Source organism: Oxyura jamaicensis, chromosome 19 (assembly GCF_011077185.1).
Source record: "Oxyura jamaicensis isolate SHBP4307 breed ruddy duck chromosome 19, BPBGC_Ojam_1.0, whole genome shotgun sequence".
NCBI lineage: Eukaryota > Metazoa > Chordata > Aves > Anseriformes > Anatidae > Oxyura > Oxyura jamaicensis.
Genome location: NC_048911.1, coordinates 7610489 through 7630086, shown reverse-complemented (window position 1 = coordinate 7630086; position 19598 = coordinate 7610489). Strand labels below are relative to the sequence as shown.

Here is a 19598-nt window from a genome sequence, read left to right as displayed (position 1 = left end):
TTAAAACACCTTATGACATTGTACTCAAAAGAAATAAAATGCCTGTTTATTAATGCATAAGTATGGATTACCAATAACCCAGGTCCTTGGCTGGTCCTCCTGGAGCTTTGCTGCACTGAGAATCTGCTTCAACATTATGATTAACTCCTTCACCACTTCCAAGGCACAGCTTAGTAAGAAAACCATAAAGCTCAGAGGAGGGTCTCCTGTATTCAGTCTCTAGCTTCTTCCTTGCTGCTTTTGCTGCATGCTCCTTCTTTCTCTTCTCCCGTTCCAGGCATCAGCTCCTCTCAAGTCTTCCCATGCTCTCATGTGCACAGTTTGGGAGCTTGCTGTCATTTTCTGAGCTTTGATGTCTCTTTCATCAGCCTCCTTGATTTCTGTTTCTTGTGAAGATGTTACTTCCTTCTTAGCAGCAGCAATTCCATTACTTTTTGCCATAGTTGTTGGAAATAGCCTATTCTGCCTCAGCAGGGATCTCGTTTATAGGTGTGAGCTCATAAGAATGTGTGAATGCTTAACAAAACAGGCCAGTAGCAAACAAAGGAAATTTATTCCTTCTCTTGGGCCTATATCCCATAGCTTTGCATGGTACATAGATTTCACGCAACTTCTGTGCTCGAGTGTTTTTTAACAACTTGCCTTTTTTAACTTCTTGCCTTTGCTAATAGAACCTAAACCAGGCCACAATTGTACCAGTTCCTGGTAAATACCCTGTGAATACATCTCCCATAAGCCTTGCATTCCAGGTATCGTCAGTCATGGTACTGGCCTACCCGTTCCTTTGACCTTAGTCCACTCCAACAGACTTGAGCAGTCACAGAAACAACATTCTATGGTTTATTTTGATTGTTTTTGTCAACATGCAAGCCCAGGCTGTGTTCCATCTTTTACAGAGACAACATGCAATGCATGAGAACTGGCATTCATTTTGTGAAGAATAAAATACCAAATAAAACCAAATAAAACAGGTATCTTGGTCTGTTGCCTTTATGTATGCATACAGTGAGAAATTGTAAGGACAAGAAGTCTCTAATGAAAGCATCAGACTAAGTTACAAAAGCTGCTCGTTTCTCCTAGCCCTCCTAAATGTACTTCCTACCAGGAAAATGAGCCTCACATGAAGTGTCATTTTATGCAGAAAGTTAATGGATTTTTCCTTGTCACTCAGTCAAATTTAATGTGATAATTATGTTTCATTTCACAAATGAGAATGACAGAGCAAGGAAATGGAGGGCCCTGTGTATGCCCAGGAGCAGAAACAGACATTAAATACAAGCTGTGTTTTCCATTGTAATGAGTAAGATGACACACTGAATACAACTCCAGAAAAAGTGAGAAAGTGAAAGGAAACACTGTACAGCCAAGAACAAAAAAAGGACGATGCATCTCAGGCCATTCTAAACAGTAACTTTATTTTCTGTGGAACATCACCATGGCAGCCCCCACAGCAGCATCGACGTCCTTCCCATAAACCACAGGGAATGGAAAAATCCTTTCCACTTCCTGCCTCAGCACTTCATTCCTGGCGAGGGCACTCCCACTCCCCAGAATTCTGCTCACTCCTGTCTCCATCAGGCGTTGCACTGGCAACATGGAGCTGAGGTTTTCAATGATGCCACGGCACAGAGCTCTGGTTACATGACCCAAGGAGAGCTCAGAGACAGCAATACTGGTCACTGAAGCCAACTGCTCAGGAACATGTCTCTCTCCAAATATGGTTGGGTGGATCGAGAGTTTGCTGTCATCTTGGGCCAAAGCTGCTTTGATTATCTTTGCGTAGATGGCAGACTCCTGAACCTGAAGTCCTGCATATGGGAAATACCATGTTACTCAGCTGAAGAGATCTGGTATATCTTACATGCAGAGACTTAAAATGGGCACTGATCCACTTTTCAGCAAAATACTGTACGCTTTTTTCCCCAGTATGAAAGGTAATTGTTTTTCCAGGATTATAAGCCCCAGTTCTCTATCCAACTGTATCTAATATCTGTAATACTAGAAATCTTTTTCTGATCAGAACCAACATCTCTAAAGGCACTAATGGCAGACTTCGTACGCAATCCAGCTACCGAAGCTGAATGCAGAGTTCACTTCAAGAACTCACAGAAAGAATGATTTCAGAACTTATTTCTGCACTGCGAAACCCAGGAGATTTTATATACATGTGTGTGTGTAAAACACTCAAATTTAATGTGATAATTACTTCTCATTTCACAAATGGGAATGACAGAGCACGGAAATGGAGGACCCTGGGTATACCCAGGAGCAGAAATAGACATTAAATACAAGCTGTTTTTTTCCTTTGTAATGAGTAAGATGACATATCAAATACAACTCCAGAAAAAAGTGAGGAAGATATATAACAACAACAAACAAACAAACCACCGTGAGTTCAAAGTCCATGTTTAAAGCACTTAGAAGATACTACGTGAGTTTTAGCCTTAAAATCCATTAGACTGCTGCAAAATATGCAGTAAAAGGCAACTGATACAATCAAGGGACTCCTTCTGATTGCAGTCATAGGAAATCAGTGGCTGTCCTCAAATTTGCTGACCTTTCCTTTTAAAAACAACTTGCAAAAATATTCTCGTGTTCTTAAAACAAAAGAAAACGCAAAAGCTAGAAGCAAAGTGAATGTGGAGTCCAAGGATGACTGTCCCAGCATGTTCATTAGCTTCAGAAGGAAATTCCAGACATCTGGGAAATATGACCCAGGAGTTATATCCTCATTCCTTCTGTGGCATGAAGAAACAGCTCTATACTTGTTTCTTTGCCTCAGCTTCCCTTTACCTTACTGATCAACCTCAATTTCAAGCCTTAATGATACTTGAAGAACTTACCCAGATCTTCAATCCACTGTGACACCATGTCCACAAATGTTGCTAGCACATTGCCTCCATTAAGTGATGCTGCCACTGCCAAGTAGTCACCGTTGAAGTAGGGAAAGTAAGTAACAGCCGACGAAGGTTCTGGTGTCTCTGGAGGCTGGAAACCAGGGGGCATTGAGATGGTCAGCTGAGCAGAGGTACTAATATTGAGAACTAGAACACAAAAGAAAAAAAAAAAATCAGCGTTTTACTAGGCTACGCTGAAGGTAGACAATGAGAAAACAAATTAAGATACCAAAATGATCATACCTGCATCAGTCCTTTCAGTCAGACAGGAATAAACAGAGCACTGGAAATCTCCCAGAGCAATTCCTACTTCTGTTCCCTTGGGTATTCCATGCCATGCACAGACTGTCCTCCCTGCAATACTGCCAGGGTCCCCCACCTCTGGAAGCAAGTGAAGAGGAAAGCCGGACTTTTTCAATCTACAATCAGAACAATATTGTTGCAGGAAAGTAGTATGGAACATGCAGCATGGCTACAAGGACCTCCCTGAAGGCACAGACGAAGCTGGCCATACATTTGCGGCTGCTGGATTTATGGATGCTTTCACTTCTCTAGCAAGTTTTGTCTTGGGCAGCATTCCAGTCCAATTGGCTGGGTAAACTAGAATATTCTGGAAGAATAAACAGCTTTTCGTGGTATGCAAACCTGGGATTATACAGGAGTACATGTTCACCAAGTTTAACCTACTGCTGTCATACGGACAAGCAGTTCCAGGGTTAAGGGACAATCACAAAAACACAACTTTTAAGCATCAAAGAACTTAAAACTGTCATGCAGTTAGTAGCTCAAAACCAAATCAGAGGTAAGTCCAACAAACTCCTTACACAAACTGCAAGACAGACTACGATGCTACAGCAAAAACACCGGATTAGTGAAAATGCAAGTTTCTGTCACTCTTAAGGCATGAGATAGTAATTTACCTTTACGAGCAGATCTTGGAATTCTGGCCTAACCTAAACTCTGAAATACATACAGCCTTAGGATTCTGCCCTGAAAGAGCAAATCATTAAAAATAAATAAACAAAAACAGTTTTCTGTAAGACTCCCTGTAGCCTACCAAATTTTAATAAATCACAGGTAATTCTTAGCAGTAACAAAGGAGCTCGGCCAAAAGAAGTAGACGGTAGTAACTGTCTTTTGCCATTACAGCCTTGGCAACAGCATTCTCTTCTCCATCTCCTCCCACCATCACACCACAGAAAGGGAGAAGAACAGTTTGGTATTCAAGGCCTCATTGATGAGTCTCAGCTCTGCCGTCTTAGGTATTTCTAAAAACATAGTGCCGAATTGTATGTACCTTAAATATATTTACCTTACAAACCAGAGCAAACGCCCAAGAGTCCTTCAGTACAGACCACACCACAATTGATTAGGAACAACTTTCAATCACTTCCTATCCGTAACACATTCATACTTGGGGCCCTAAGAGATGTTCATGTTCCCTGACACAAGCAAAGCATAAAATCCATGGAATGACCTCAGCACTTACACATCAGTATTCCAGCTTTTGGTTTTGGCATTAAAATATCCCCAGCTGGCGGCATTCTGGACAGACATGAGAGGCTTCTTCAGGTCACACAACATGGCAACCACATAGTCATGGATAGTGCCAGCTGCATCATAAGACTTCAGAAAATCTGGACTTTTGAACAAAACATTTTAAAAACAAAAACAATGAGTGGTGCTTTAAGACAGTCAGAGCAAGTTTACATCCAGTGCTATAGGGAACTTTAGATGTGTGTGGTCTCATCTCCTAAAAACAAAACTGCAAACTCAGTATCTCAGTAATCAACTTGGATTTTGTGGTTTATTATTTTTTTTTTTAATGGGATTTATTTTCCAAGCTCTTACCACAGTAGCAATTCTTATCTGCTCGTGGAAGACAGAGAGACAGTGGCTTTAAGGAATGAGTTATCTGGGTTTGAAAGCGTACCACCGCAAAACATGCCAGGAAGGTAGTAATTGTACAAAAATGTCACTTTGTTGATTCCGGAGCATTTGAGAAAAATTAGTCAATTCCTGCAGTTGCTTTAGGATTCAGTGAATGGAAATGTACCAAGTGGTGAAACAGAACAGAAACAAACCAAAGCAGCTTGGACTCATGAGCTGTACAGCTCTAAAGCAAGATCACGTCACATTCTAGGTATCTGCTGAACATATGTTGAGGGAAAACCAAGATGTAATAAGATTTTCCCTACTCATTTAACTTGAACTCACTGCTGAGGAAGATAATCACTCTTTGAGAGACATAGCATGCTACAGATGAAACTGAAGACCAAATCATGCTGATGCCAAGTCGTAAGTGAAAAATTACATCCTCTGCAAATACACCACAACAAAGCGGAGCATCAGTAACACCTCATAAGAATCCCAGTGTCTTAAAGAAGGAAGAAACTGAAATTAATTTAGGGATTGTTTCTTTCAGCATCTGGCAGCAACCAGCCAAAGCAACTCTCTTACTGTTTTAGGCATGTTTGTACTTTCCACAATCTGCACAAGCCAAAATTACAGCATTCAAGCTACATTAGCAGACCTCCTCTGAGCAGAAGGTTGGACTCGAATTATTTTATACTTTAAAACTTCCTTTTCTATATGGTCAAAAGATTTTATTTGTATTAAAAAGATCTGTAGTATTTCTATGAGGTCAGAGAGACTTGTGTGCTGTTACATATTGCTTATATTGAATATTGCCATTATAAACATTCTTTGACTAATTAATATTATGATTAGAGAGAAAATGCACACCCTGAGCTTGTAGGTGTTTTACCATGCCACAGGAATACTAATTTTCACGTAAATTCAAGAGGAGAAACTGACAGTGAAACAGCCTGATACTACTGCCCATTTGAGAAACCACGTACCTTTTCTTTAAATACCAGTAGACTGTGGCACACCCAAATCCTGTAGCCACGCTGATGTGTGACTGGGGCAGAGGAAGAGAAGCAAGGAAGGCAGGACTGCAGCGGCCGTCTTGCCACGTAACCAGATGACTGACCTCCTCTGGCTCAAAGGTAGGGCCAGTACCACACTCTGTCCACCTGCAACCTGAAACACAACAGTGTCTGAGAAATCCTGTGATTCCCCACAGTGCCTGTCATTTTTCCTTACTAGACACTGATAATTTGACAAATATATTGGGAAAAGAACAGAAATGGAGCCAGTAGCAGTTGTAATTAAATTAACTAGTCATAGTTTCAGTCCTAGATAATGTCATAATTCCAGTCATCCTGGAAAAAATTTGCAATTCTGCTATGAGAGTTAAGGAGCTGACATGACAAAACGTGAACAGCCACATCATGACCACGAGCATACAGAATTAGTAACAAACTGCCTACGATGGATAGGGCACAGTTTCTTCCACATTTTGAGTCAAAGCAACAGGAAACCTGGATCTGTATGCATTAAGCAACAGACTGCAAACTAACATCCCTCACCTGTACCTTGCAATAAAGCTTCACCAGAAGTAGAGAATGATTTAATTCAGTTTTTATCAGCCCAGCACATTTGTTTTGAACAGAGGATGCCACACCTTTGGTGAAGCCATCACATGCTTCTACGCAAAGGCCTCAGCTAAATTAGGGCAACCTCTTGGTGCTGCACGGAGCCTTCTCAGCAATGTCTGCTATTGCTCCAGCCCAGCACGCTGCTCCCTGCCCTGACATGTTCCCCACAAGCAGTCCTGCTAAGGCAGATTACAGACCTGCCACAGCAGCAAACTGAGCAGATGCTGAGCTCAAGCACTGCTCTGTGATATTTGCCGGCACGCTCCACAGCTCAGCTTCAGCCTCTGACAACTACTGCTCTCCCAGGTGATGCAGGGCCACAAGGTGGGGATAGGACAGGCCACACGCTGTCTCCAGCTGGCTCTATTTCTTTTTTTTTTTTTTTAGTGAGGGGTGGCAGGAGAGTTTCAAGCTGTGCTGTGCCACTTGTCCTACATGTCAGAGAAGAGATCCGGCTGCTTAACTGATTAGCACAAATATGACTAAAAGTCTTTCTTGGGCTGAATACAGGGATTTGAAGTCACACACACAATAAAAAGCAGCCATGAAAGCAGGAAGTACTATGTGAAACATGCAAAGCAAACATACCTTTTGTTGTTCTCTTAATTCCCTGTTCTATCAAGTCTGTTTGAAATGATTTTCAAATTGGCTTGTTTTTCTAGTTTTAAATGGTTTCAAAGAAATATTATTAACCATAAACCCAACCCTAAAGGATGCTGTTAAAAATCTAATTTGTGTCCCAAAGCGCATGGATTCATTTAGTCTACTGAAAACAAATGAGAGCAAACACCCTCTTTCACTGGACAGAAATGAAACAAAAGTGGTGTGTGGCTTTGGGAAATAAAATATTAACCAATATCACGTAAGAATCTGTCTATCCTGAACCCAAGAGGCTTTGTTATGCAGCCCTTGGGACAGCTGGAAAGCAAGCAACAGCTCCTTCCCATCAGCCTTTGGATTTCTTTCTTTGCAATCATTTTTGTATTTAAGGTAAAATTACAGCCAGTAATGAATAGCACTGTGTCTCTTTAAGCAATTAAGACCCCGACAACTTTTTGATAGGCAGTGACCAGCACTTTTGGAAAATCTATTCTGCAGTTTACAATAAATCTTTGCTTAATCTGTAACTTTTATTATTATTTTAAGATCTGTATAATTGCTCAGATGTGCACACCATAATGTAAAGAGAAAAAAATCACGGAACCACATTTTGAAACCTGAACCTTGGACTTCAGAAGGTTTATGTCAGGTTAGCCAAGAAGAGAATCCATACCTATCTCACAGAGCTAGAAATCCAATCCATTTTTCAAACATCTTCACTGTCACAATCAAGCTCCATGTGACTACCTTACTTTGGCTGACTTTGTTTCTGAGGTCTTGGCCTTTCAGTCTACAAGCAGCTGCATATTCAGAATCAAGACCACAATCCTTTTCAGCTCCTAACAGAAGCACAAGCAGGCAAGATGAATGCAACATGCCAGTCTACAACTTACTTAGAAAAAAAAATGCTTTGAGATTTTCATAAAAGACAAGAAAAGACTAAAATAATATTTTACTAAACACCATTTTTTCCTCTTACTGTACTTTCAAACAGCGTGTCAAATCAGCATAGTAATGTTCATTACTGGATAGCTACTGCTGTACAGATTCTAACATAAAGATCAAGTACAGCTTGTTTTTCAAGGCAGACATACAACTGCTAATACTGCTACTGCAGAATCACTGGAAGGTATTGAGATACTGGACAACAAGTAGTTAAGTGCTTTATGAAGTGAATAACGTTTAAGAAAAAAGGAATTCACATGGTCCGGAAGTTCTTTCAACTGGCAGCAGATAGCATATGATGGACAAACAATAGACAAGCCACAGATATGTAATTCCTCCTTCATTCTATTAACTGTGCTCACTCTGCAGGGATCTCACAAGACTAGCTCCTTCAACCGATACATGCAAACAACATGGTTAACTACAGTCAGTAGCTGAAATTCCAGTAATTAAAGCAAAATTGACACAGAAGATGATCTTATTAATTCTGTTTTACAGAAGATCAAGGTGAACATGCAGCAATTTCCTACAGGTCACTTCAGTGCTAAAAATTTATTTTTCTGTATCATGGTACTCTAAACAGGAATGCCAAAAAATTAACATTACCTTGATCTCTTTTCCAAAATACAATCCCATGCATTTGCCCTGAAATGCCAATGTGACTGACTCTTTGAAGCTGCTGCTGAGGTAGAGCAGCAAGGCATTCGTTCAGTGCTGTTATTATTCTCCGGACATTCTGCTCCATTCCCTGTAATCACGAAGCATTATACCAAGATGAAGCCATTAGGACTCACTGTATTTATTAAACAAGGCTACTCTAGTCTGAAGTGAAGAATGGAATTCATTTAGGTTAATAACATGCATCAGAGTAACATTCACTACTAAAGTGAAAGTTTGCAAAAAAACAACAAAACACAACACACACAAAACCCCCAAAACAATATTAGCAACTTCAGAATAAATAACAGCATCTTACACTGAAGGCCATATCATCCTTAACTTAATTTCCTAAGACACCATACTCCAACACACCTTTTAAAAAGTCCATTAACACTCACCACATAGTTACATTAGTTCAGCTTCTACATTGCTCTTTTTTCTTTTTTTTTTTTCCACAAAGAGGATTATCCACATGTTCTCACTTGCATGCACATGCATGTCTCACACCTTCCTAAAGCCTCTCTACACACCGTTGACATGGATGATGCCGATACTTCGTTTCTGGATACTTTATTCCCAGAACTGGCAAGCAAACTGCATAGATCCACTCAATAAACTGACCAAGCCCTGTCACAAGGTAAGTTGCATTACAGCTTTCCCACTTTTGAACATTCAGATTACTCTGACAGAGCTGAACAAAGATCATAAGCAAAAGTATTTACATATAGCCTATAAACAGATCTGAACTGTTGCGCACATATCTACTTCTAGCTGCATAAACATGACTGAAGGGAGAAGCATTGGTCTGTTTGGTTGGTATCTTCACCCTAGAAACAGTACAGCAGAAGGTCACGGGAATGTTGGTATGCATGTTGATATATATTGTTTACGATTTTGATTCATTCTTTATTTGATTGAACAACATCATGGACCTAAAGCTCTTTAACAGGAATATTCCTGGTTATTTCCACAGGGAATTTCCAGTTATGATTCCATCTCACATTAACGTGCAACATACCCTTTAAGTTGGCAAGTGGTTGCTGTTTCCTGACTGACAGCATCGAAGACAAAGGCATTGTTCATGGAAGAATAGTTTTAGATTGTTTTGTGACATCTCTGAGGCCATAGTGGAAGCAGAAACAGGCTTTCTGCAGGTCTGTACGTTCTCAGAAGAGAAAATTGAGCTTGAGCTGTCATCTCTGAAGTGTGGGAGGCTCCAGCAGTGGCAATTAGTTTGACTCTGTGGGGCCACTTATGGAATGCTCCCGGCAGCTGCCTCCATTTTGAAATGTGGTAAGAAAAGGGGGAATGAGTTCCTAAGACTTACTATTCACCAACAAACCCATGGACTCCAGTACTCGCCTAATTTGTCATGACCATTTGAGTACTTAACTGTCAGCTTTTGAAAAGCTGTCTTTCTTAAACCAGTCAGCTTTACTTGGCTTTCTTGAACAGTAAACTGAGAACATTTTAATTCCCATTTCTGACATCCAGACACACGTAGCAACCATCTCTGTCACTCCACACACACACAAAACAAGCTCAAACTACCAAAAAATACAACCAAACAAGAAATCCGTCAGAGTCCACAGAACATAGCAAGACAACCCAACTGCTACAAGGCAACGCCGCTATCCTGAAACTGCTGGCAGTGCTTTCTGCCACCCCTTACCTGCGGTCCAGCTTCCAGGCTGCTGGTGTGTGCCTGTGTCTCCCTGGAGCAGCTCTCTGCCACCACATGCCCTCGCTCTGTCCCTACCAGCAGGGCAGCCTTCACAGACGTCGTGCCCAGGTCTATGCCCAGCACGCAGGATGCCTCGCTGCCTGCCATGGCCCTGGCGAGTTGCCTTCACCTCCCACAGCACAGGCAAGTCTCTCTAGGCAGTACTCTAACCAACATCCGCTGTGTTGAGCCCTTATGTTGTTCCTCGCTGCCTTTGAAGGAGCACCTGTCCCGACAGGGCACAAACAACACAGATTACTGCTCCAGCAGCGTGCGGGGACTGGGGTGTGTGGGCAAACTGGGCCGAGAAAGAGCCTGGACTCTGCCCTCTGACTGAAAATATCTCCCTTCAGCACTTGAGCAATGCCCCTCCATCTTGAGAGTGGCAAAACCACCCCTTCCCCAGCCCTCCCCAGCGACCTTTGCAACTTGGAACGAAACTAACGAGAAGCTGAAGCACCGAATGCCCCCCCCCCGGCCCTCAGCGACCCCTCCTCACGGAGCCGCCGGTGCCCGCCCCGCTCTGACACACCCAAGATGGCGCCTGCGGGCGGCCACAGCGGCGCAACGCGCGAAGGGGGCGTTAGGCGGGGAGGCGATAGGCGGCCGCCTCACGTGAGGAGCTGAAAAGGGAAGAGCTCGGGGTGCGTGGGACGGAGTTGCAGCGCTGGAAGGAGGTAAGTGTTTTTTCCCCTCAGTGCCGCTTCCTTGGTATTAGCGTGCCCTAACGTGTGGGATGGCGCTGCCTCATAGTGCCTTCTGAGGGGAGAGTGTTGGGGACTACAAGTCCCAGCGTGCACCGCGCCCCGCTGCTGCAGGTGGGGAGGGTGGGGGGGGCGCAGTGGCTGCTGAGATTTGTAGTCTTGCGAAGGGGGGGGGAATACTTCAGGGGACGGTAGCTGAGTGGCAGGAGCAGAATAAGCTGTGAGGGGGAAAGATTTTGTTGGGGGAGCGTGGGCAGAGAGAGAATGAAAGCCCAGTGTCCTTTAGGGAGCACTGAGGGTCCTTCAGCCAGGCTGGGCCAGGGGCTGTGGTGCTGAGGAGGGAGCCATTTTGCAGTGGGGAACAGGCTGGTACCCCTCAAAGTTTGTAGAACCTGAGCAAAGCCTTCTCCTCGTTTTTTTTCTGCAGCTCTGCCACCATGAGGATGAGATATCTATTCCCTCCTCTACTGTACATCATGCCTGTGCTACTGGGGAGTGGTGGTGTTTGGTCATCCCTGCTTGGGCCTGCAGGCCAGCAGCTCCAGAGTGGTAAGAGGTGGACAAGGGTAGCTCCTTGGGATCCCCAGTCATGCCCCTGTGGGGAGATCTCTGCCATGTTTCCCATCAGCTCTTCTTTCACGTGCTGCCTTTGACTTCATGTGCTCACAGTGAGGCACTCCAGTGACAGATGGAGCACTAGGAGAGGGCAGACACTCCCCTCAGTTGACGCAGGTTAAATACTGACTGTGGTGCAGTCAGTGATGAACCAGGGAGCTCTCTTGCATTTAAATAACTTCTTAAGAATGCTATGTCATATAAGGTAACGAGAAAGATGCTCATCACTGAAGATAATACCTATGCAACTTCCCGCAAGAAATTGCATTCATACTTGATTCTTATCTAGAAGATGTTTTCCATTTCTTTCCAAATATGTCTCTTCTCAGAAGGCAGGCATAGTACTTAAAACTATTATGTGAGGATCCTGGACAGGTAGGGACTTGCAATTATTCTTACCTCAGAGGCTAACTGCTGGTGTTTGCTACTTCACAGCATCCAGCCCATGTGTTTCCAGCTCATTATTTCAGTTCTAGCTTTCTTGAACCCTGTAGTTCAGGGGACAAAATAGAGTGTCCATTACTAAACACAACTTTAAAAATAATAAAAAAAAATCAGGGCAACCTCTTTCTTTCTCTTTTTCTATTCTTAAATAGATTTGCTTTTCTTGTCTGTCACTTTCGACCTTTAAACGTACATAAAGTAAAAGACTTGGATTCCAAAATTGATGATGCATGACTGGTTTATGGTTTTGATGTCAATTGTATTGGCATTGGAATATGATCCTCTCTCAAAACACAACATGCTATACCATAGCTGCACTGTTGTAAAGTGTACCGCATAACAGCAATGTTTCTGACCACTACAGCAAGGCACTTGTGATTCTTGAAGTATTACAAATATACATTATCTCAAACATCTGGGTACATGAAGAATTTGTCACTCAAGCAATAACTTGAAGCTAAATCTTGAGCATTATGACTACTGAATTACTAGGATCACATCAAGAAATGATTAGTGAGTTTTAAGTATCCTATATCTTTGTCTTGGCATGAATTTGAGCTGCAAATCAAATATCTAAATTGTTTCCTTGTAACATGTTCAAGTGGCAGTTATTTAGTTCCCCTTTTAGGTTGTTTAGTTCCCTTGAAATAAGCAGTAAACTCCCTTTGCTGTTGAATGTGTACTGGTGTTGTGCTTTTTGTTTTTAATCTGACACTCCAGGTAGTAATAGACAAACTTTTGTTTATTTCCACCCAGATGGAGTCATTGTATTGTCTGTCCCAGAAGTGGTTTTGTTAGAAAATGGAAGTTCAACAAATGTCACGATATCTCTGAGGTAAAATAATGATTACAACTTTGTTTTCCCTTTGAAATAGGGAATAGCAAGAGGGTAAAATGTAGCTATATTCTTAAATTTCCCTGCAGACTTTGTTCACTTCTTATACAGAGGGACTCTTATCTGTGCGTGACTGGCTAATTCTAGACCACTACATCACTTAGTGCCAGTTCGGACCAAGACAGTGCAGCAGTCTCTGAAATGGCCTTGTATAGTTGGTCTCCAGTAATATCCCATGCCATTTGCATGGGAAGTCAAGCAGGAAAAGATGTTTTATACTGTCTACCTTGTACTAGCTTACTGAACTGTCTTCAATATGTGAACCTGCAGCTTCTCTATTGCTAAAAAATGATGCTTGAGAGGAACTTCCACTTCTTAGAAAGATCACAAAAATTACCAAGCAAACAGAACTTGCCCTTTCTAGCAAAGAAAGGCAGCTACTCCAGAGCAGGGGCTGACGCATCTTAGTCATATTGTTTAATACAATGCACTGCTTAGCTGTGTTTTTGTTGTCAGCCTCTTGCCAGGAAAGAAGCATTAAATACTTAGATTTTGAGATCCCAAAGGTAGGGGTGTGTGTGAAGGGAACAGTCAGATGACAGTGTAAGAATTGTGACTAAAGGGAAAAGAGCAAGACATAGCTGCAACAGTGAGGAACTCTTATTTCTGCAAAGTAGTATGTGGTACTGTGATCTCCTTCATGGAGAAGTACAGGCATTTGAACCTTATGATACCCTATGTACTACTGTGCAACTAAACCTCCTGGACAAATGCTTAGTAGAGTTCTGGGAGAAAGTTTTGCAGGACTATTTTGCTTGTGTTCGTTTTTAATCTTGCATCATGGCCATAATTTCTGCAGGACATTACCCCAGTACAAGTCCATCATTTCTGCCCCTCAGTCCCCAGAATCCTACCATTGTAGGATTTTGCTGGTCATGCCGGTAATGCTATTCTCTGTCATTTATGTGGGGTAGAGGGAGGCAAAATGTGGCTATGTAACTGTTTAATGCCAGTCACTTTTTCAGTTAAAAGAAATAGTATAGTGCCAACATAACCTGGTGTTGGTGTTCGTCTGAGTACTAGGTAGGTACTGTACTGCTGTGCATGGACTGCCCACTACGTTTGCTGCAGCTGCATGGAATTAGCAGATACTTTCCCACAGCCCTGAAGCAATCTTTGTGCACTCAGGCACCAGTCTAACTTGGCTCTTCTGTCTTTGCAGGGCTCCATTAAATGAGACGCTGGTGATAACTCTCAATATTACACACTCATCAAAAAACAGCACCATTGTTGAACTACCCAATGAAGTAAGTGACACAATAGACTTCTGACCTTATGCAAAAGCCAAGAGCTGGTATGGTGCAACTCTTTCTTTTTTTCCCCCTCCACTTTGCCTTGCAGGTGCATTTGCCTGCAGGACACACTAAGGCAGACTTCCAAGTGAAAGCAGATGATGTTGGACAAGTAACAGTTTATCTCTATACCAGTAATTCCAACTTAACTGGGTGAGAAACTGGTTTTTAATTCTTAGTATCCTACTGCTTCATAAACTCTGGCGTAATTATTTCCTCCCTATAGTTAAGTATGGGAGCAGAATGGTAATGTTGGTATTTTAACATTACACCTAGATGCCTGTGACCTCTTATGGCTCCTTAGTCTGGTTTTAATAACCCTTCTCCAAAGTCTCAAAACTACATGTCCTGATCCAGGAAGCATATGGTTGTCAATGTCTACTTGGATGCTATTCTTATATTCTTACTGCGCAGAGCTTTTTCTGGAGTACTAATAGCCTTGTGCAGCTGAGTACCCATCTTATTGTCAGGAGAGGCAGGTGTTTTCCTCCCTAGTTAGGGGAGCCATCTGTTCACCAATGCCAGTCCTCTCTAACAGGAAAACAGTCTAGCAAGATGGAGAAAACTGGTTTGTATTTCCTTGTCCAGATGCTACTAACGAACAGGCTACTCCTGTATTACTTCCTCATTTCACTTCTCTTTTTAAGACTCGCAGGAGTTGCAGAGGTGACCATATTTGTGAAGGGATCAACAGGACAGACATGATCATGAGGCTTTGCTGGCAGAGCATGAAAAGTGAAACTGCTCTTGCATAACAGACCCCATGCTACGACAGTGGACACCATAGGCACAAGATGACCTTTTTGAATAACAATAATAGAAATGAAGAGTGGAACAGGAAGGAAAGGCTAGGTTGAATGGCAGATGTTTAAAACTTAACAGGGACACTAAAGAAAGGGGGAAAAACTCAGCTGAAACCAACACTGAATCTTTATCTTGTCTCAGTGCCTGGACTCTTTTTTTCCCAGAGCAGAACAAGGCAGATGGTCCTGAAAAAAGTATAAGCAGAGAAATTAACTAACTCTGTTTGCATTAACCTTCAGACCTAGGATTCAATTTCAAGTGATTCACAGCATCATAGTGAAATACGCTGATGAAGTGATTGGCTGGATCTATTTCCTTGCTTGGTCTATCTCCTTCTATCCTCAACTGTTTGAGAACTGGCGACGAAAAAGGTAAGGAGGTTTATAAGGAGAGGTCTTTGCAAGTCCCTTAAGCACATCTGAAAACAATGTTCCTGGGTTCACTTTCATCCATCTTGGTTCTTAGGAATTATGTATGGAAAGACTGGGGCAGGAGGAGAAGCAGGGCAAAGATAAGGCCTGAACAAATGCAGCCCCAGTGCACTTTTGTGTGTGCAGGTCAGAGGAATTTATTTGCACTCTACAGACACCTAATTCTAAGGTTTAGCATCCAGTAATAACTGCTGATAGAGGATGCTTTTTGCGTTCCCTTTGCTGTCATGTTGTGTATCACCTGACCAAGCCAATTGTGCTGACACCTTCACAGTTGACTTACCTTGTGAGCTGCTTATCAGACAGCTCCTTGTAGCATTATCATTAGTCTAGCTCCCCTTAAACTAAATGACTGCAAGTAGAAAAGTTATCATACATGAAAACTAAAGCATTCACTTTGGCAAAGATGCACTACTGCTACGGATTTAGACTGGCATGGCTTTATCAGGCTGGCTGAGCTCACGGAAGGGTGAAGTTAAACAGCAGCAACAAACTTTGGCAGTGAGAACTGTTGTGAATGGCATATGAAGGATATTTCACCTTCCTTCCCAATAAACTCCTCATCATATTGTCAGAATGCCTACAGCTTTGGCTTGCATCAAAAATTGCCTGTCAGTCATCATGTTCTAGGGACAAGCCATTCCTGGAGCTGCCTATAATGCTCTCATTTCTCCTACTTTTTTAAAAAAATTTTCTCTTTCCTTCTCTAGTGTTGTTGGACTAAGCTTTGACTACATTGCATTAAACCTTACTGGCTTCATAGCATACAGTGTGTTTAATGTTGGACTCTTCTGGATTCCCTTAATTAAGGTAAGCACAATTTTCTTTAATATTTTAGGGGGCATGGGTATCTACATAAGGGAGTTATAATACTTAGCCTGTTTTGGTTTATCCTCACTTAGGAGGAATTCTTACTCAGTTATCCCAGTGGAGTGAACCCTGTGGCTATCAATGATGTCTTCTTCAGCCTCCATGCAGTAGCTCTGACGCTCCTCACCATAATTCAGTGTTGCATCTATGAGGTATGTCTCAGTGCTGGCCTGACCTGGTGGCTCTGGCAGAGCTCCCTCTGCTGGATGCCTCACCTATCACTGTGCTCAGATCCACTCTTGGGCTCTGAAGTCATCTCTGCCTGTTCCTTGACTTTTCTAGGAATCAGGTTTCACAGTCCAGCTCTTTATGTTTCTCGAGCTAATAGCTTCTCCAGTAAGCTTTGATACTTCAGCCTCATAGGTGTTCTGAGCTTATAAGTAGACTCCTTAGACTCAAAATAACTAAGGTAAACAGCCAAGTTCATAAAGTTTTCAAACAGATTTCTAGCCAGCACATAAATTACAGCTCTACACAGTACAAATGCTCATACAAGCTTTGTTTCCTCACCTTTTGAGGATGCCTTTGAGCCAGGAGATGTCCTTAATGATTCCTTAGAACACAAATATTCAGCTTTTAAGTACACTTGGTGGGGAATATTCTCTCCACCTCCCCACTTCTTTCTACTTGAAACAGCCGCAAAGCCCTATTTATAATTCCCACTCCCTTCTCAGGTGAGACTAATTGTTAAGTCAGGTGCTCATTGTAAAACCTCTGGTCTGAACAGATGGTTTGTTCTATATAGGAATTAATTCTGTTTTAGGTTGCTTCCTCTGATAATGCTAAACTGAAAACTCGAATAGCATATTTATCAACAATGAGTGCGATAGTCTTTTCTAGTAAAGAACTGGGAGGTAACTATGATTTTACCATAATGGCCTCAGTAGCCTTTTGCATTTATAGGAATTGTTGATATCTTTAGACTAAACTCAGGAGATTGTTACAGATGTGGCACTGAAGCACAGGCATCATAAATCTTAAAAATACTACAGCAACATTTTTTCCACTTGCTTATGGGCAGTAGTATTCTGAACAAATGCTTTTGAGTATTGCACATAAGCTTTTGCAAACCTGCAGCTGAGTGCTTGAAGTTTCCTCGTGGTATGTGCCTAACTGGTACAGCAATGGGTGAGGACTGTAACCTTGCATAGTACTGAACATATTTGATACCTTGCAATGTGTCTGGGGACATAGGACCTAGATTGGTCTAAGTATATCTGTGTTTCTGTTTCAGAGAGCAGACCAGAAAGTATCCAAAGTTGTTGTTGGACTACTGGCACTTGCATGGGTCTTCACATTTACAACACTGTTCCTTGCTGCAGCTGAGGAAATGACATGGCTACAGTTCTTATTTTGCTTCTCTTACATCAAGTTAGCAGTCACGTTGATAAAATATTTTCCACAGGTAAGCCCGAACTTTTCTGGTTTTATGCTATGTTATTGTCACCCTTAAGTCTGAAGTGTATGTTCTTGAAAGTCTGACTAGACTAAACAAGCAATGGTTATTTACTAGTTTTTCACAGACAAAACAGTATAAAGTTAATGTATTGTTTAACACTTAAGTCTCCTGTATATCTCAAAATGCTTACTTACTGGGATCGCTCAGGGTACTAAGAAAAAGCCCAAGTGAACAGAGGCCTCAACTGTGAGCTTTCTTGACAAACAGGAGTATCTTTATCTCACTTGAAGACTGGAACAAGACTTCCACTAACATGATACCACAGTAGAAAGCGGAGTCCCAAGTGGTCTTAATCCTAGGGTTTCAGCTTCCTTCAGCTAGGTGCTGAACTAGCACGTACGTACCACATTAAACTTCTCATTGTGCCCTCAGGCATACATGAATTTCCGTCGGAAGAGTACTGAGGGATGGAGCATTGGAAATGTATTACTAGACTTCACTGGTGGAACCTTCAGCCTCCTGCAGATGTTTTTGCAGTCATACAACAATGGTAAGGCTGGAACTGAACTGGTGGGGGCTTAATGGGGTGGGAGAACTTCATTACAAAGCAAAACCCTGTAGGTTATCTTGGGAGCTTTATGCTGCAGCATGGGTAGCTGTCTTTACGCTAAGACTGAAGAAGATCTATTTTGCTTAAAGGTTGAAAAATACTTAGCTATTCTGAAGAAACCACAGGAACAGTTATTAGCTTTGCACAAGCTGTATAGGTCAGTCTCAAGGGGTGTTTAAGTAGTCTGGGTAACAAACACGAACTTCTTTAATGTCTCATGATCTTGTAGTCTCAGTAAGACCTGCTGAGACACTCTTAACACTCTAATCTTGTGTTTGACAGATGAGTGGAAATTAATCTTTGGTGATCCAACCAAGTTTGGCCTGGGTGTCTTCTCCATCATCTTTGATATTGTTTTTATGGTTCAGCACTACTGTCTTTATAAGAGATGGGGGTATGAATCTTGTGAATAACATCTCTGAAGACAACTTTAAATTGAACTTGCCCCTATCCTGGCCAAGGGATTTCAGGATGTCTACTAGCAGCTATCAGAAATACTGACTCTGATCTCTGTTTATTCTTTGATCTGCCCTGGTATGGAAAACAAGCTGCCTTGCCCAATGCCAGGTGCCTTAAAGGACATCAAGCTATCTAGCCTCTACTTGCAGATGGAAGGTTTCAGCCTGTTGAAGCTGCAAAGCCAGCTTAGCTTGAGCTGTCCCAGCAGCATGTGGCTCTCTTCCACCATCAACAGGAAAGAGGCCAGAATTGTCGCCTTGATTGTGCATCACTTCCAAAGAGCCAAAGTTCTGGCTTCCAGGAATCTGAGATCATGTTGATGCAACCACTTAATAACTAAAGAAGGTCTGTGGACTTCAGTGCTGCTGACTCCTTACAGACCAAACCATGCTGTAACACCACTCATGTTGGCTGGCAACAGCAATAATGGTATCTGAAGGAACAATGAAGTTTCTAGCAAAAAAAAAAAAAAGCAAATACAAATGTTAACTCTAAGAGGGAAAGTAAAGATACTGAGAATAACCTGAAAATATATTCCTAGCTCACTTGAAGCTCTTTCAGAGGTGCTAAGACAAGTGCTCAGACAAATGTGTCTGAATACTTGTGGTGTACTGTCTTAATCTTTCCTGGTTCCACTGACATGCTTTGAACCCTGAACTGTGCAGAGTAAAGATCAGATTGTCAAAGGGGTTGTTTCAAAGTGGATCATGTTCATTAACGGCCCATTAATTAAAGGTCTAAAGCACA

At 42.1% G+C, this 19598-nt stretch overlaps 3 protein-coding genes and 1 long non-coding RNA gene across 8 annotated transcripts in view; 2 read left to right on the top strand and 2 right to left on the bottom strand.

Annotated features, from left to right (window-relative positions):
• The window catches only part of LOC118176188 (transient receptor potential cation channel subfamily V member 1-like), a 12296-nt gene extending 12207 nt beyond the window's left edge, over nucleotides 1-89 (bottom strand). Inside the window, exon 1 of the mRNA XM_035342987.1 lies at nucleotides 72-89. The gene's annotated coding sequence lies outside the window, so the exon portion shown is untranslated. The remainder of the gene's footprint in view (nucleotides 1-71) is intronic.
• Nucleotides 1-8842, top strand: part of LOC118176201 — a 13037-nt gene extending 4195 nt beyond the window's left edge. Inside the window, exon 2 of the long non-coding RNA XR_004755296.1 lies at nucleotides 7547-8842. This is a non-coding gene — a long non-coding RNA (uncharacterized LOC118176201). The remainder of the gene's footprint in view (nucleotides 1-7546) is intronic.
• SHPK (sedoheptulokinase) lies at nucleotides 1391-10747 on the bottom strand. Of its 2 annotated transcripts, XM_035342993.1 has the most exons (7): nucleotides 10278-10744; nucleotides 8552-8693; nucleotides 5759-5942; nucleotides 4387-4539; nucleotides 3141-3316; nucleotides 2844-3044; nucleotides 1391-1808 (listed from the first exon to the last, which is right to left on the bottom strand). In XM_035342993.1, the coding sequence occupies exons 1-7, from the start codon at nucleotides 10434-10436 to the stop codon at nucleotides 1414-1416; spliced, it is 1410 nt and encodes a 469-aa protein (XP_035198884.1). In that variant the 5' UTR covers nucleotides 10437-10744; the 3' UTR covers nucleotides 1391-1413. The 2 variants fall into 2 exon arrangements, with proteins under 2 accessions (XP_035198884.1, XP_035198885.1); XM_035342994.1 differs by lacking the exon at nucleotides 4387-4539 and having other exon boundaries at nucleotides 10278-10747.
• Nucleotides 9877-19598, top strand: CTNS (cystinosin, lysosomal cystine transporter). Of its 4 annotated transcripts, none has more exons than XM_035342997.1 (11): nucleotides 9877-9898; nucleotides 11460-11581; nucleotides 12848-12926; nucleotides 14149-14233; nucleotides 14328-14431; nucleotides 15322-15453; nucleotides 16224-16323; nucleotides 16416-16535; nucleotides 17618-17788; nucleotides 18215-18332; nucleotides 18675-19598. In XM_035342997.1, exons 1-11 carry the CDS (start codon nucleotides 9894-9896, stop codon nucleotides 18803-18805), a joined length of 1167 nt encoding a protein of 388 aa, XP_035198888.1. In that variant the 5' UTR covers nucleotides 9877-9893; the 3' UTR covers nucleotides 18806-19598. The 4 variants fall into 4 exon arrangements, with proteins under 4 accessions (XP_035198888.1, XP_035198889.1, XP_035198890.1 ...); XM_035342998.1 differs by lacking the exon at nucleotides 9877-9898 and adding an exon at nucleotides 10867-11005; XM_035342999.1 differs by lacking the exon at nucleotides 9877-9898 and adding an exon at nucleotides 11122-11146.